This window comes from Bubalus bubalis, chromosome 3, assembly GCF_019923935.1.
Source record: "Bubalus bubalis isolate 160015118507 breed Murrah chromosome 3, NDDB_SH_1, whole genome shotgun sequence".
NCBI lineage: Eukaryota > Metazoa > Chordata > Mammalia > Artiodactyla > Bovidae > Bubalus > Bubalus bubalis.
Window position 1 is genome coordinate 5,183,216 of NC_059159.1, and position 17,370 is coordinate 5,200,585.

Here is a 17,370-nt window from a genome sequence, read left to right on the forward strand (position 1 = left end):
AGATGACTTCCAGAAGGGTCCACCAGTCCTGAGATTTTTTTTTCTTTCAGACACAATACGTGATCCAAGGAGGACAGTGAGTGCCTCAAAGAGAATCTAAACTCAGGCTCAAAGCAGTAGAGCCTGCCTCCCATCCTTCTTTTGCAAATGCCAAGGAGACCCAAGAAAGAGCTGGAGTTCCCAGACGGCAGATGCCCACTATTGCCTGACCAATTGGAAAGCATACCTTTCTCGTACAACGACTGCTGCCTCCCGACCCAGGCTGCTACCAAAACCAACCAGCCTCGGGCGCCAACTGCCAAGCGCGTGGTGGACCCCGTCACGGCAGCCTCCCCAGAGATCAGGGACAGTAGCCTCCTCCTGGGCTCCCCGTCCAAGTCCTGGACGTCCAGTGTTCCTCTAACCATCCCCCCAACCCTACGTGCTGGGTCAGCTGCATACTCAGCCCCACAGCTGCATGGAGCCTCTGAAGGGAATCAGCTTTTTCCAAACACCAGCTCATCCTTCGCTAAACCATGGTTCCCATCAGAACACAGGTTCTTGAACTCCCTGGAGGAGGTCAGGTGGTTAGGGCTGCACACGTCCGCCACTGAGGGTGCAGGTTCGATTCCTGGTCGGGGAAGTAATAGCCTACAAGCTGTGCTGCAGCACAGGCAAGAAGGGCCAGGGCTTCTCACCTTTGACTGCACCTCGCCATCACCCTGGGTGGGTGCGGGGGAGCCCTAGGAACTACTGAAGCTTCATCCCACCCCCAGAGATTCTGATGCATCGAGTCCACGGTGTGTCCAGGGCACTGGGGTTTTCACATCTCTCCAGGTGACTCTAATGTGCAGCCAGGGTGGCAAACCACCATGTCAGAAGGGAGGGAGCTTCCCCAAAGCCTGAATCAAACCATCCCTGGAATCAAACCATCAAGGATGCTGGGCCAAGTCAGCTCACTCTGCTAAACCAGAGATGCCAAGGACAGTAGCAAACTGGAGTTTGGTTTGAGCTGGGACCCCTGGCTTTATTTCACCATGTTAAATGACACGTGCTCACCCAGGGCCATCCGTCTTGATGGCCACAGGCCGCCTTATGCGACAAGGACAACGGAGCAAAAGGGTCCACATAACTCATTCCACTTCACTGCAAAGCTGTTTCCCTGGAGATTCTTAAAGGTCTGCCTCCAGCAAAGGGGAGTTGTGGTGTCGACTTCAGGAGGGAAGGCTGGGCCCCCTTGGGGAGGGTCCACCACAAACCCACGCCCCCAGAAAACCCCCCAACTCGGGAGCCCTGGACGCTCCAGGGAGCATCCAAGACCTCCAGCCTGGCTGGGGCCCTGTCTGGACAGCACAGAGCTGCGGTCCCCGTGGTCCATCACCCACCTGCAACTACACCAGGGGTCAGTGAACTTGGGGGAGAAGCCAGAGAGCAAATATTACAGGTTTTGCAGGCCGGCTGCAGCACCTCGGGGCTGCCGCTGTAATGCCGGAGCAGCCGCAGATAACGTGTGGACCAACGGGAGCGGCTGGGGTCCAACACATCTCCAGTGACAAAAACAGACAGTGGGAAAGCAGACAGATGGTGGGCTGGACGTGGACCGCGGTGCGCTGGGCTCACCCCTCCACCAGACCAGACCTTCCCTAAACACAGAGACCGTCTCTCCCGGCGCGCCTTCTTATGCGCAGCGCTTGACATGGTGCCTGGAGCACAGCAGGTTCTCCACAAATGAAAGGAAGGAAAGAAGAAAGGGTCGGGGAGAGAGAGAGAATGGGAGGAAGGCAGGGAAAGAGGGATGAAGGGAGAAAAATGAGCCCGTCTTAAAGGAGTATCTACTGAACACCTACCTATTCCTACAGAGAGAATCCGTAAGACTTACCGTGACTTTGGGATGCTCATATCTGACTATTTCAAGCCTACCAAGGTCCTTTTCTCATACTGCCCATGCGTTTCTCCAGGCAAGAATACTGGACTGGGTTGCCATTTCCATCTCCAGTTCATAATGAAGACTGAGTACCTAAAAAATTGATGCTCTCTAACTGTGATGCTAAAGTAGACTCTTGAGAGTCTCTTGGACAGCAAGGAGATCAAACCAGTCAGTCCTAAAGGAAATCAACGCTGAATATTCATTGGAAGGACTGATGGTGAAGCTGCAGCTCCAATACCCTGATCACCTGATGCAAAGAGCCGACTCATCGGAAAAGACCCCAATGCTGGGAAAGATTGAAGGTGGGAGAAGGGGACGACAGAGGATGAGATGGTTGGATGGCATCAGTGATTCAATGGACATGAATTTGAGCAAACTCCAGAAGATAGTGGAAGACAGAGGAGCCTGGTGGGCTATACTCCATGGGATTGCAAAGAGTGAGACACAAAGCGACTCAACAGTGACATCAAAGGCCCGTTTTAATCTCCTGCTGGTCACTTATGTACACTCCCACCCTCCCGCTCATGGGAACAGGGAAGGATCCCCCCAAACACAGAGGAACAGGTGTCCCCAGGGAGTGACAGTGCCCCGGCCCAGTCGACACAGTCGGCCCAGGAGGGCAAGGAAAGGCAGAGGGAGAGGGCAGGAAGCAGGGGGGGCCGTGAGAGTGGAGGCCGCCTGAGGGTGAACGTGGGGAAGGAGAGCGGATGCGCTGAGACGGGGCAGGGCGGTAACAGCATCCAAGGCGGTAATAGCCTCCGGGGCGGGGCGGGGGGCCGCGCTGGGCAGGATCAAGGCCGCCCCTCCCATATGCTCAAGCACGTGGGCTCCTCCACCGACAGAATGCTGTGCGCTCCCATCACCGCAGAGAGAAGGTACTATATACCATTTCCTCCCCCACACGGTTTATAACGACACTGGAAATCTGAAGCATGAAATTGAAAAGAAGAAATACAAGAAGAATAATGACGGTCTGTCTCCGCCCTGCGTGCTTTTCTCCCTTTTTTCTTTCCTTCCCTTCTCGCCTCGCCATCCCCCTCCCCTCCCCAGGATGGAGTCAGAATGTCCCGGGGAGGAAGGGGCCCATCTTGCTGGCACAGGATGACTGACAGCGGTGGGGCTGAGCTGCCACCACGCCATCCTCACACTTCACAGGAACCACTGCCACGCCGGGGCCAGGAGTGCCAGGGTCAGCCTGGTCTCCTATGCTGTGTTCCGGGTCTTCTGTCTGGGCTCAGCCTGGTCTGAGAACACCCGGCTGAGACACAGAAGTTTCCTACCGGAAACGGGCCATCTGAGACCCTGAAAAAGCCTTGCGGGAAGTGACAGGTGCCCCTTAGCGACGCTGCCAACTGTCCCTAGCATGGTCCTGGCTGCGGCAGGGCCGGTCCCCACACTCTCTTCCTGCTCCGGGCCACACCCTCCAGCTCACACGAGACCCCTGGGGGAGGGGGCTCCAAGTCCCACGAGCCCACCCTGGAACATGCCGTCACTATGCTGAGTGCCCACCTAAAGGGCAGCCTTAGCCCCAGAATGGGCTTCCCAGGTAACTCAGTGGTAAAGAATCTCTCTCACCTGCTGATCAGGAGACTCAGGTTCGAGCCCTGGGTCGGGAAGATCCCCTGGAGAAGGAAATGGCAGCCCACTCCAGCATTCTTGCCTGCAGAATCCCATGGACTGAGGAGCCTGATGGGCTGCAGTCCAGGGGGTCGCAACGAGTTGGACACGACTGAAGTGATGAAACAGTGACACCAACGGCCCCAGAACAGACCAGCACCGCCTCCCGGGTGACTGCCTCCCGGGGCAGGAGAAAAGCTGCAGACGGAAGGACGCAGGAGGCCCTGAGCTCCCCGGCTCCCCACATCTTGAAAGCACAGATTTAAGAGAGGAGATCCGGGGACTTCCTGGCAGCCCAGTGGTTAAGATGTCACCTTCCAAATCCGGGAAGTGAGGGTTCCACCCCTGAAGCTAGGACCTCACATGCCTCGGGGCCAAAAAACCGAAACACAAGGCAGAGCAGTACTGCAACAAATTCAATACAGACTTTAAACACGGTATACAAGAAAAAATTTTAAAAAAAGAGAGAGAGGAGACTCCCATGAGACAACCGCCATGAAACTTCCAAAGTGGCCTATCTGGTCCAAGTGATGCTGGGGATGGGACCTGCTCCAGGTCCACGTGGCTTCAGACTCCCCAGGGGGTCATCTGGGGCCCTTCATCTCACTCAGCCTCATAAAGAAGAAAGTGATGGCTTGGGGAAACAGAGCCATGATCTTTGCAGGAGTCTCATCAGAGCCCATCGGAGTGCTCATACCGTCTGTTGGGGGTCCAGCCCATTTTAGTGTGACCAAAAGACGTCACATTGAAAAATCCCCATGAGCGCATGCCAGGCTTCCCTACATCTCAAACAATAAGGGGAAAACGCAACAGCAATTGTGTGTGTGTGTGTGTGTTCAGTCACTAAGTCGTGTCCAACTCTTTGCAACCCCATGGACTGCAGCACGCCAGGCTTCCCTGTCCTTCACTATCTCCCAGAGTTTGCTCAAATTCAATTAGTAACAGCAATTATTAGTTCGTAATCTAGGATCTGTACAGCCGGGAATATAAAAGGTAGGCCTGGGCTTCCCTGGCAGCTCGGTGGCAAAGAGTCCCGCCTGCCAACGCAGGAGACCTGGGTTCGATCCCTGATCCGGGAGGATCCCACATGCCGCAAAGCAGCTAAGCCCGCGGGCCACAACTGTCAAGCCTGTGCCCTAGAGCCCGGGAGCCGCAGCGACTGAGCCCATGGGCTACAACAGCTGGTTCCCTCGCACCCTAGATCCCGTGTCCCCAACAAGAGAAGCCACCGCAATGAGGAGCCCTCGCCCCACGCTGCAAATAGAGAGGAGCCCCTGCTTGCTGCAACTAGAGAAAAGCAGCACAGACCCAATGCAGCCAAAAATAAATAAGTCAGTAAAATTATTTTGAAAATAAATAAAAGGTAGGCTTTCTGAAGACCCAACTCAGTGGCTACTACCTGCACCCTGGCCCTTCTCACTCAACTATCCGCTCTAGGAGAAACCTTTCTGGTGGATCTGGCTGAAATCGCCTCCCTGAATCCCTCATGTAATGACTTAAGCCCATTTCTTTCCATCCATTTCTCCATGGAGATGGAGAACAGCTGGTCACCATCATCCCTCCAGACTCCGAGGCCTTCACCGGAGAGCATCATTAACTTCCAACAGTGCGACGGTTATTTGCAGAAAACGCCACTCACTGCTTGCAGCACAAAAGCCGACTCAGCCAAAATGTCCCTGGGAAAAATCACATCTTTCATAAGGACCCAGCTCCCTGTGCGATTAAATAATGGATATTAAATTGCCTTTTCATGCCTAGCAGTGAGCTGTTTGATTGGTGGCCTTTCTCTTCCGCAGTTTTATGGTCATTTTTATTCTGCACAAGTACTTCTTCCTTGAGAGAGAATATACACTGATTTAGAGAACCCTGGTTAGTTCAAACCTCACAAAAAAGAGACATCAGGGCCAGAGCAAAGAAAATGAAACGGTGACCCTCGATGCTTTGTCCGAATTCATCCAAACGCTCATCTCTGGGGGCAGTGAGTGCTTTTCTCACTTGGGTGAAAGGATATTCGATTGCAAGTTTAAATTTACCATTAAATAGGTGAGTAGGGGAATAGGTGGACCAGAAGCTGACTGAAACGCTTTGTCATTGCTTTACAACAAAAAGAGAGATGCTAACTTCCGTGGAAACTCACCCCTTCAGACATGCAGATCGAAGAAAGCTCTTAAGGAACCATCCCTTCCAACACCCCCAGACTCCAGCAGACTCAGCTGAGGTCCAAGACGACCGAGGAGCCTCCCCAAGGTCACAGAGCTCAATGCTGACAGCCCCCGACTTCTCATCTGGGTTTCGTCCTAGCTCCATGCCATCTAGCATTTTTTAATTCTGGATAAGTAATTTACTCTCTGTAGTTCTGTTTCTCGTCTGTAAAATAGAGGCAGCTGGTCCAGACATCACCTAGGAGGCATTGAGCTTTAACTGTTGGGACTCAACAGTCAGAGGGTTCAAATCCCAGCTCTGCTCCCTGAAGACATGGAAGCATCCTGAACGTCCAACAGCAGATGAATGGATAAAGAAGATGTGCCACATGTATCCAGTGGAATACTACTCAGCCATAGAAGAGAAGGAAATCAGGCCATTGGCAGCAACACGGAAGCAACTAGACATGATCCCACTAAGGGAAGTAAGGCAGAAAGGTAAACACCATAGGATATCACTCACATGTGAGATCTAAAACGTGACACAGATGAGCTTATCTACAAAAAGAAACAGACCGGCAGACGTAGGGAACGTATGTGTGGTGGCCAAGGGGGAGGGAGAAGAACAAGAAAGGGAGTGAAGAGGGAGTGTGGGAATAAGAGATGGAGCTCTTATACACGGAATGGATAAGCGGCAGGGTCCTACTGCACAGCACAGGGACATATGACCAATATCCTGTGAATGAACCATAACAGAAAAGGAAACAAATGCACAGAACCAAAGCACCTTGCTGTGCAGCAGAAATTAACACCACACTGCAATCGAGGACAAAGTTCTTGAAGTAACAATTAAAAAATAAAATGCTTTCATCTCAAATTTAAAGAGGCACAAAAGATGCAAATTCTGGCATGTAAATATTGGTGTGCTTAAATAAAACTATTTCATCAGTCGTTTAAATGGACCCACTGGGATCTAAACAGCGTAGGAGGGAGTTCCCTGGCCGTCCAGTGCTTAGGTCTTGGTGCTTTCACTGCTGAGGGCCAGGTTAAATCCCCGGTTGGGGAACTAAGATCCCAAAAGCCATGCAGCCAAAAAAAATTAATTAAATAAAAATAAACAGCATAGGGATTTGATTCTCTCTGTTATCCACTTAAAAATGTACACAAAATAAGTTGTGTGTTTATGTCTTATGTACTTTTCTGTTCCAGGGTTATATTCTACACACAAAAACATAAGAGCTAGCTCTTATTCAAAAGTCAAAAAATGTATACCATTCCTTTTTCTCCTTGATTCGTATATCAATTCTGTTTTCCCACTGAATTTTATCCTAGAGCAACTTATATTTTATGCTAGAAAGCCTATTATTGGTTTCTTTCTCATACTGGTTTGCAATAAAATATCTATGCACATTGCAATTTAATTTTTTTTTAATTTCCTGTGAGCCTAGAGTTCTAACTGCTTAAATAACAATTTCCTGGACTGAATGACTATTAAAACTATTAGTGGTTGAGAACAGATTCATAACAGCAAAAATTTAATATACCATTTCATAATTATTAGATATTCAAAAGTCTAATAATATTTATTCTTGGAAATACTTATTTTCAAGGATGAGGCATTTTTCTAATTTTTTCAGTTTTAATTCATATATCTGTGAATAAACATTAAGTGGTTACTGCTAGAATAAGACAGGGTTAAGCATCAATTTTATTTCCATTTTTCTATGAATTTTTTTTCTTAAACAAAGAAAATGTATTCATGTAAATAAGATAGAAAAAATAAATATTTTGTTCTAATACTGTCATTTTTTTTTTTTTTAATCTACCTAGTTGGCCACTCTTGGTCTCAGGTGTGGCACGTGGCATCTTTAGTGATAGCATGTGGGATCTAGTTCCCTGACCAGGGGTTGAACCCGGGCTCCCTGCATTGGGAGCACAGAGTCTTAACCACTAGACCACCAGGGAATTTTGTTATTTGAACTCTATCTGCTGCTGCTGCTGCTGCTGCTGCTGCTAAATCACTTCAGTCGTGTCCGACTCTGTGCGACCCCATAGATGGCAGCCCACCAGGCTCTGCCATCCCTGGGATTCTTCAGGCAAGAACACTGGAGTGGGTTGCCATTTCCTTCTCCAGTGCATGAAAGTGAAAAGTGAAAGGGAAGTCGCTCAGTCATGTCCAACTCTTCGCGACCCCATGGACTGCAGCCTACCAGGCTCCTCCAGCCATGGGATTTTCCAGGCAAGAGTACTGGAGTGGGTTGCCATTGACTAAGGCCCAAAATCCCAGAGCAGTTCAGTTCAGTTCAGTTCAGTCGCTCAGACGTGTCCGACTCTTTGCAACCCCGTGAACCACAGCACTCCAGGCCTCCCTGTCCATCACCAACTCCCAGAGTTTACTCAGACTCATGTCCATTGAGTCGGTGATGCCATCCAACCATCTCATCCTCTGTCATCCCCTTCTCCTCCGGCCCTCAATCTTTCCCAGCATTAAGGTCTTTTCCAATGAGTCAGGTCTTCGCATCAGGTGGCCAAAGTATTAGAGTTTCAGCTTCAGCATTGGTCCACCAGGGAAATTTACATTAAAGGATTTCTTTCTCTCTTTATTTTTGGCCACACCATGTGGCTTTCGGGATCTTATTTCCCTGAAAGGATAGTATCTGAATTGCTAAAGGATTTGTGTCCAGTGTTCAGTGATCTGAGTCCTTTATCATCTCCACCCCAGCACCCACACACCAAGGGTCACTCTGTCTGTGCGTGGAGATGCTGCTACTCAGAGGCAAAGAACCAAGGCAAGAGAGCATCTTCCTTTGATAAAGCAGGAGAGGGCAGCTGTGTCGCGGAAGGTGGGAAGGCACAGTCCGCCTTGGGATATTCTTAGGCAGAGCAGTTTGGCCAAAGAGAACAAAACTGGAAGCTGAGGACACGGACACTGATGTTGCAACAACTCTCTGTGCCCCATGGAACACCTAGAATGCTTCCACAGACTCTGGTCTCAGAGTTGCTGGCTTAGAGGACTTTCAAGAGGTCCCACCCTCAGGCCAGGTTTTGCAGATCACAGAACTACAAAAACAGGAGCAAGGAACCAAATTTGACTCAATGGAAAGGGAAAAGCACAAACTAACATGCCTGCTAATGTGACTGATGACACTGAAAAATGAACTCATGAGGTCAGTAGGTGCCCAATATGCTACTGGAGAAGAGTAGAGAAATCGCTCCAGAAAGAATGAACAGATGGAGCCAAAGCAAAAACAACGCCCGGGTGTGGATATGACTGGTGATGGAAGTAAAGTCTGATGCTGTAAAAAGTAATATTGCATAGGAACCTGAAATGTAAGGTCCATGAATCAAAGCAAATTGGAAGTGGTCAAGCAGGAGATGGCAAGAGTGAACATCGACATTATAGGAATCAGTGAACTAAAATGGACCGGAAAGGGCAAATTTAATTCAGACAACCATAATATCTACTACTGTGGGCAAGAATCCCTTAGAAGAAATGGAGTAGCCATCATAGTCAACAAAAGGGTCCGAAATGCAGTGCTTGGGTACAATCTCAAAAATGATAGAATGATCTCTGATCATTTCCAAGGCAAACCATTCAATATCACAGTAATCCAAGTCTATGCCCCAACCAGTAATGCTGAAGAAGCTGAAGTTGGATGGTTCTATGAAGACCTACAAGACCTTCTAGAACTAACACCCAAAAAAGATGTCCTTTTCATTAAAGGGGACTGGAATGCAAAAGTAGGAAGTCAAGAAATACCTGGAGTAACAGGCAAATTTGGGCCTGGAATACAGAATGAAGCAGGGCAAAGGCTATCAGAGTTTTGCCAAGAGAATGCAATGGGCATAGCAAAAACCCTCTTCCAACAACACAAGAGAAAACTCTATGCATGGACATCATCAGATGGTCAATACTGAAATCAGATTATATTCTTTGCAGCCAAAGATGGAGAAGATTTATACAGTCAGCAAAAACAAGACCTATACAAGTCAGCAAAAACAAGACCTTGAGATGACTATGGCTCAGATCATGAACTACTTATTCCAAAATTCAGACTTAAATTGAGAAAACTAGGGAAAACTACTAGACCATTCAGGTATGACCTACATCAAACCCCTTATGATTATACAGTGGAAATGACAAATAGATTCAAGGGATTAGATCTGATAGACTGAGTGCCTGAAGAACTATGGACGGAGGTTCATGACATTGTACAAGAGGCAGTGATCAAGACCATCCGCAAGAAAAAGAAATGCAAAAAGGCAAAATGGTTGTCTAAGGAGGCCTTACAAATAGCTAAGAAAAGAAGAGAAGCTAAAGGCAAAGGAAAAAAGGAAAGATATACCCACTTGAATGCAGAGTTCCAAAGAATAGCAAGCTGAGATAAGAAAGCCTTCCTCCATGATCAATGCAAAGAAATAGAGGGAAACAATAGAATGCGAAAGACTAGAGATCTCTTCAAGAAAATTAGAGATATCAAGGGATAATTTCATGCAAAGATGGGCTCAATAAAGGACAGAAATGGTATGGACCTAACAGAAGCATAAGATATTAAGAAGAGGTGGCAAGAATACACAGAAGATCTATACAAAAAAGATCTTCATGACCGAGATAACCACGATGGTGTGATCACTCACCTAGAGCCAGAGATCCTGGATTGCAAAGTCAAGTGGGCCTTAGGAAGCATCACTATGAACAAAGCTAGTGGAGGTGATGGAATTCCAGTTGAGCTATTCCAAATCCTAAAAGATGATGCTGTGAAAGTGCTGCACTCAATATGCCAGCAAATTTGGAAAATTCAGCAGTGGCCACAGGACTGGAAAAGGTCAGTTTTCATTCCAATCCCAAAGAAAGGCAATGCCAAAGAATGCTCAAACTACCGCACAGTTGCACTCATCTCACATGCTAGTAAAGTAATGCTCAAAATTCTCCAAGCCAGGCTTCAGCAATATGGGAACCGAGAACTTCCAGATGTTCAAGCTGGATTTAGAAAAGGCAGAAGAACCAGAGATCAAATTGCCAACATCTGCTGGATCATCAAAAACGCAACAGAATTCCAGAAAAACATCTACTCTTTTATTGATTACGCCAAACCCTTTGACTGTGTGGATCACAACAAATTGTGAAAAATTCTTCAAGAGATGGGAATACCAGACTACCTGACCTGCCTCCTGAGAAATCTTTATGCAAGTCAAGAAGCAACAGTTAGAACTGGACATGGAACAGTAGACTGGTTCCAAATAGGGAAAGGAGTTTGTCAAGGCTGTATATTGTCACCCTGCTTATTTAACTTATATGCAGAGTTCATCTTGTGAAATGCCAGGATGGATGAAGCACAAGCTGGAATCAAGATTGCCGGAAGAAATATCAACAACCTCAGTATACAGATAACAGCACCCTTATGGCAGAAAGCCAAGAGGAACTAAAGAGCCTCTTGATGAAAGTGAAAGAGGAGCGTGAAAAAGTTGGCTTAAAACAACATTCAGAAAACTAAGATCATGGCATCTGGTCCCATCACTTCATGGCAAATAGATGGGGAAACAGTGGAAACAGTGAGAGGCTTTATTTTGGGGGGCTCCAAAATCACTGCAGATGGTGACTGCAGCCATGAAATTAAAAGATGCTTGCTCCTTGGAAAAAAAGTTATGACCAACCTAGACAGCATATTAAAAAGCAGAGACATTACTTTGCCAGAAAGTTCCATCTAGTCAGAGCTATGGTTTTTCCAGTAGTTATGTATGGATGTGAGAGTTGGACTATAAAGAAAGCTGAGCACCGAAGAATTGATGCTTTTGAACTGTGGTGTTGGAGAAGATTCTTGAGAGCCCCTTGGACTGCAAGGAGATCCAACCAGTCCATCCTAAAGGAAATCAGTCCTGAATATTCACTGAAAGGACTGATGCTGAAGCTGAAACTGCAAAACTTTGGCCACCTGATTCGAAGAGCTGACTCACTGGAAAAGACTTTGATGCTGGGAAAGACTGAAGGCAGGAGGAGAAGGGGATGACAGATGATGAGATGGTTGGTTGGCATCACTGACTCGATGGAGATGAGTTTGAGCTGGACTTTGAGCGGGAGTTGGTGATGGACAAGGAGGCCTGGCATGCTGCAGTCCATGGGGTCGCAAAGAGTCAGACTCGACTGAGCAACTGACCTGAACTGAATGTGATTGATGAGAATGGAATACACAGCACCGCCAGGTGGTATTCATGCCTGGAAAATGGAATCCGCACTAAGTGAGCCTCTAGGTCTGACTCCCAGTTTACAGGAGACCCAGGGGACAGAGGAACAAGTTCAACACCACCAGGTGGCAATCTGCCAAGGTCAAATCGTGGGACATTCTACAGACCAACAATTCAGCTTCTCTAACAAATTACTAGAGGTAGGGGGTGGAAATGGTGGGGTGGGGGAGAGTACTGTAAAGAATAAAAGAGACTGAAAATACTCAGTATGAAACAAATTCAAGGCTGCTCCCCCGTGGTCCGGTGGTTAGGACTCGATGCCTTCACTGCCAAGGCCCAGGTTTCAGCCCTGGTCAGGGAACTAAGACCCAGTACACCTTGAGCTATGCCCCAAAAAAAGGAAACAAATTCAGTATGAAAATCTTGTTTGGATCGTGATTCTAACAAAACAGTTTTAGGAGACACCTTTGAAAAACACAGAGGAAGTCTGTGAAGTCAAATATTGGATACTAATAAGGAAATATTAATTTTGGTAGGTGTGATAATACCATGCCGATTATGTTTTTTTTTTTAATCATCATTCAGTTAGAGTTGTGCGTTGAATTTACAAGTAAAATTATATGATGTCTGAGATTTGCTTTTACAAAACAGTCTCCCTCCCACGTATACTAGGCGGTGGGAGGTTGGTGGAGGAGGGGTATGTTAAATGAGCTTAGCAAATGTCACTAATGATTGAAGCTGAGCTGTGGGTACGCCAGGGGTACCTTATGGGATTCTCTCCACTTTTGTACATGTTTGAAAATATCCATAATATAAGGTCTTATGGGTGACGAGGAGGAGTAAAGAACATATTTGATTAGTGCCAACAGAGCTCTGTGCTAAGCCCTCCCTAAACATATATACCTCACTTGGAATACTTATTTACAAGTCCTGATACAGCTGCCAACAAGCCTCTTTCTCTGTCTAAGGAGAGGCAGGGGCATTCCCTTTGCTGGATGCAAACAGGGTCAGAGATCAGAGGGAGCCATTGGCAACTGGAGGTTACAAAGGGGGAACGTGGCCACAAGGGCAGAGGCTGGAAATACCCCTTGGCAGAGAAATAACAGAAGAAACATTCTCCGCTCAGATCCCTCCCACCATGCGCTGACTTACCCCTGCAGCAAAGCCAAGGCTTCCATCTAAGATCCGCCTCTGAAAATGAAAAAAAGATGTTTCAGTTTCTAAGAAAGGTTTCATGAGATAGGAGGCAATCATAAGCCTAAAAAAGCCACATGAATCAAGACAAGCCCAGGTCGGAGCTTGCAAATCTATCTGGAACCCTGGACCCAAGTCTATAAAATGAGCCAAGAGTCGGGAAAAAAAAATTTTTTTTAAACCTTCCATCCATTCCATAAGCAATCAGAGGCTTCATTTAGCACGACCCTTGGCTCGCATTGTCCACATGCCTTACTTCTTTCTCAGGGCTCCCTGTGAATCACGGCTATAAACCTTTAGTAAGGAGCTGGTATGGGCTTTCCTGGTGGCTCAGAGGGTAAAGCGTCTGCCTACAATGCAAGAGACCCAGGTTCGATCCCTGGGTCGGGAATATCCCCTGGAGAAGGAAGTGGCAACCCACTCCAGTACTCTTGCCTGGAAAATCCCATGGACTGAGAAACCTGGTAGGGGGTCGCAAAGAGTTGGACACGACTGAGCAACTTCACTAAGGAGCCGGTATAAAGTTGGAAGTTGACAAGTACTGACAAGGAGCACGTGGACCAACCAAAATCCTCCCACACTGCAGGTGGGTGTACAAGCTGGTCCAGCCACTTTGGAAAGCTGGCAGCGTCCGCTCAAAGTGAAACTTCATCAGCATGCCCTATGACCCAGCAGTAAGGGCCATGCGTAATTACCAACAGAAACATATACTTGGATTCAGCGGACTTGTGGGCAAAAATGCTTTTTATGGCACTACTTGTGAGAGCTGAAACTCAAAACTACCCAGAGGTCCACCAACGGCAGAATGGATAGGTCACAAGGATGTATACACACAGAGAACACCATGTAGAAAGAACACACATATATACATGACTGGAGCTCACAATCAGGCAGGGGCATTCAGGAAATGAGAAAACAGTGAAAGTGAAAGCCACTCAGTCGTGTCCAACTCTTTGTGACCCCATGGACTGTAGTCCATGGAATTCTCCAGGTCAGAATAGTGGAGTGGGTAGCATTTCCCTTCTCCAGGGTATCTTCCCAGCCCAGGGATCAAAGCCAGGTCTCCTGCATTGCAGGCAGATTCTTTACCAGCTGAGCCACAAGGGAAGCCCAAGAATACTGGAGTGGGTTGCCTATCCCTTCTCCAGCAGATCTTCCTGACCCAGGAATGGAACCATGGTCTCCTGCATTGTAGGCAGATTCTTTACCAACTGAGCAATAAATAGGGTGAAATCAGCCAGACCCAGAAGAGCATACACTATACAATACACTCTACAAAACAGAGAAAACGAAACTCTGCTGTTGGAGACCAGGAGAGGGGCTGCCCTTGGAGTGGAGTAAGGGACTGGGGTAGGGATTGCAAGGGACCCTGAAAGGATTGCTGCAGGGGAGGGCAGGGGTTCAGTGCAGCTCAGTTTAGTTCAGTTGCTCAGTCGTGTCCAACTCTTTGTGACCTCATGGACTGCAGCACGCCAGGCTTCCCTGTCCATCACCAACTCCCAGAGTTTACCCAAACTCATCTCCATCGAATCGGTGATGCCATCCAACCATCTCATCCTCTGTCGTCCCCTTCTCCTCCTGCCTTCAATCTTTCCCAGCATCAGGGTCTTTACATGGGTCTTCATCAGGGTCTGACAATGAGTCAGCTCTTCACATCAGGTGGCCAAAGTATTGGAGTTTCAGCTTCAATATCAGTCCTTCCAATGAACACCCAGGACTGATTTCCTTTAGGATGGACTGGTTGGATCTCCTTGCAGTCCAAGGGACTCTCAAGAGTCTTCTCCAACACCACAGTTCAAAAGAATCAATTCTTCAGTGCTCAGCTTTCTTTATAGTCCAACTCTCACATCCATACATGACTACTGGAAACCATAGCTTTGACTAGACGGACCTTTGTTGGCAAAGTAATGTCTCTGCTTTTGAATATGCTATCTAGGTTGGTCATGACTTTCCTTCCAAGGAGTAAGATTCTTTTAATTTCATGGCTGCAGTCACCATCTGCAGTGATTTTGGAGCCAAAAAAAATAAATAAAGTCTGACACTGTTTCCACTGTTTCCCCATCTATTTGCCATGAAGTGATGGGACCGGATGCCATGATCTTAGTTTTCTGAATGTTGAGTTTTAAGCCAACTTTTTCACTCTCCTCTTTTCACTTCTATCAAGAGGCTCTTTAGTTCTTCTTCACTTACTGCCATAAGGGTGCTGTTATCTCCATCAGTTCAGTTCGGTTCAGTCGCTCAGTCGTGTCTGACTCTTTGCGACCCCATGAATTGCAGCACGCCAGGCCTCCCTGTCCATCACCAACTCCTGGAGTTCACCAAACCCACATCCATCGAGTCCATGATGCCATCCAGCCATCTCATCCTCTGTCGTCCCCTTTTCCTCCTGCATATCTGAGGTTATTGATATTTCTCCCAGCAATCTTGATTCCAGCTTATGCTTCTTCCAGCCCAGCGTTTCTCATGATGTACTCTGCAATATAAGTTAAATAAGCAGGGTGACAATATACAGCCTTGACAAACTCCTTTCCCTGTTTGGAACCAGTCTGTTGTTCCATGTCCAGTACTAACTGTTGCTTCCTGACTTGCATACAGGTTTCTCAAGAGGCAGGTCAAGTGGTCTGGTATTCCCATCTCTTGAAGAATTTTCCACAGTTTATTGTGATCCACACAAAGGCTTTGGCATAGTCAATAAAGCAGAAATAGATGTTTTTCTGGAACTCTCTTGCTTTTTCCATGATCCAGCAGATGTTGGCAATTTGATCTCTGGTTCCTCTGCCTTTTCTAAAACCAGCTTGAACATCTGGAAGTTCACGGTTCACATATCATTGAAGCCTGGCTTGGAGAATTTTGAGCATTACTTTACTAGCATGTGAGATGAGTGCAATTGTGCGGTAGTTTGAGCATTCTTTGGCATTGCCTGTCAGGGGTTGGGGGGATCCTATTCTAGTACTTGATCTGGGTGCTATTTCCATGGACACTGGTGAAAAGTCATCAAGCTGTACACTTAGAAAATGCATTTTCCTTTCTTTAAATTATTTATTTATTTTGGGGTGTGCTGGGTCTAGTTGTGACAAGTGAGGGCTGCTCTCCAGCTGTGGTGCACCGGCTTCTCATCACAGTGGCTTCTCTTGTTGCGGCTCGGGGGCTCCAGATCTCGGGCTCAGTAGTTGCAGTGCATGGGCTTAGTTGATCTTCCCGCACCAGGGATGGAACCCGTGTCCCCTGCATTGGCAGGTGGATTCTTAACCACTGGACCATCAGGGAAGTCCATAAAATGTGCATTTTTCTATATGCATTGTGTTTTTCAATAAAAATATTTTCTTTTTAAGGAGGGGCCTAAGTTATATAATCTCTAGCCACATGGATGCAGTTGCTATTGTTCAGTCATAAACTAACTGTCCAGCTGTTGGGGACTGGCTGAATAAACTGCACTGCATTTTTATGGCAGGATGTTCTACAGCTATCTAAGTAACTAATCAAAATAATCAATAAACCATTTAGGGTTAGGGAGTGATGCCTATGACATCCAGTGAAAAATGCTCATTATAAAAATTCATAATTTGATCCTCATTATGTAAAGAAAACAGATATGTCTGTATTTGTATACTCAAATACAGCCAAATAAACTTGAACAAATATTTCAGTTTTCCTTTCAGAAAAGTGAGATCGGGAACACTTTTTATTATTTCTTTCAGCTTCTCCATATTTTTTGAGTTCCCTACAATTACAATATGATCTTTTTTCAATCAAGAAAATGAATTTGGGGGACTTTCCTGATGGTCCAGTGGCTAGGACTCTGTGCTCCCAAGGCAGGGGGCCTGGGTTTGACCCCTGGTCAGGAAACTAGATCCCACGTGCCTCAACCAAGACCCACTGCTGCCAAATAAACAAATATTAAAAAAAAAAAAGAAAAGAATTTCGAGTGAATTTGAGCCGCTGTTGATAGCAGTGGAGATGGCTGAGTGTCCATCATCCCCAGGAACCCTCACTGAAGCCCCTATATCAGCTGGGTGAAAACTGAGGTTCGCCGGGGCAGGAGGAGAAGTGCTTGCCTCTGGGCACTCCTGTCCACAGCTGGCTTTATCCCCTCATGTCTGGCCCTTCCTACCTCTCCGGCACGGCTCCTGTGCAGAGAGGGCTCACCTAGCCCAGCTGAGCCTGCTCCCTTTAGAAGGTACTGCTTTCAAGGCTGGTCCTTAGCTGGCTCCTGGGAAGCTGGCACTGGGACTGCTCCCCCATCCCTGACTGATAAGATAAGGGTGGGTCCCTGTGCCCGTTTCACAAACCACGTGATTTATCCGGGACAGCTGCTTTCCTTCTGAGAGT

At 47.2% G+C, this 17,370-nt stretch overlaps 1 protein-coding gene and 1 non-coding gene across 10 annotated transcripts in view; both read right to left on the bottom strand.

Annotated features, from left to right (window-relative positions):
• The window catches only part of SLC39A11 (solute carrier family 39 member 11), a 386,666-nt gene that overhangs the window by 276,774 nt on the left and 92,522 nt on the right, over positions 1–17,370 (bottom strand). For all 9 annotated transcript variants that reach the window (XM_044938507.2, XM_025279390.3, XM_025279389.3 and 6 more), the window contains one exon: positions 13,000–13,038. In XM_044938507.2, the coding sequence (XP_044794442.2) occupies positions 13,000–13,038 (39 nt within the window). The remainder of the gene's footprint in view (positions 1–12,999; positions 13,039–17,370) is intronic.
• On the bottom strand, positions 7,557–7,629 carry TRNAG-CCC. Its single transcript has one exon. It is a non-coding gene; the product is annotated as a tRNA-Gly (tRNA).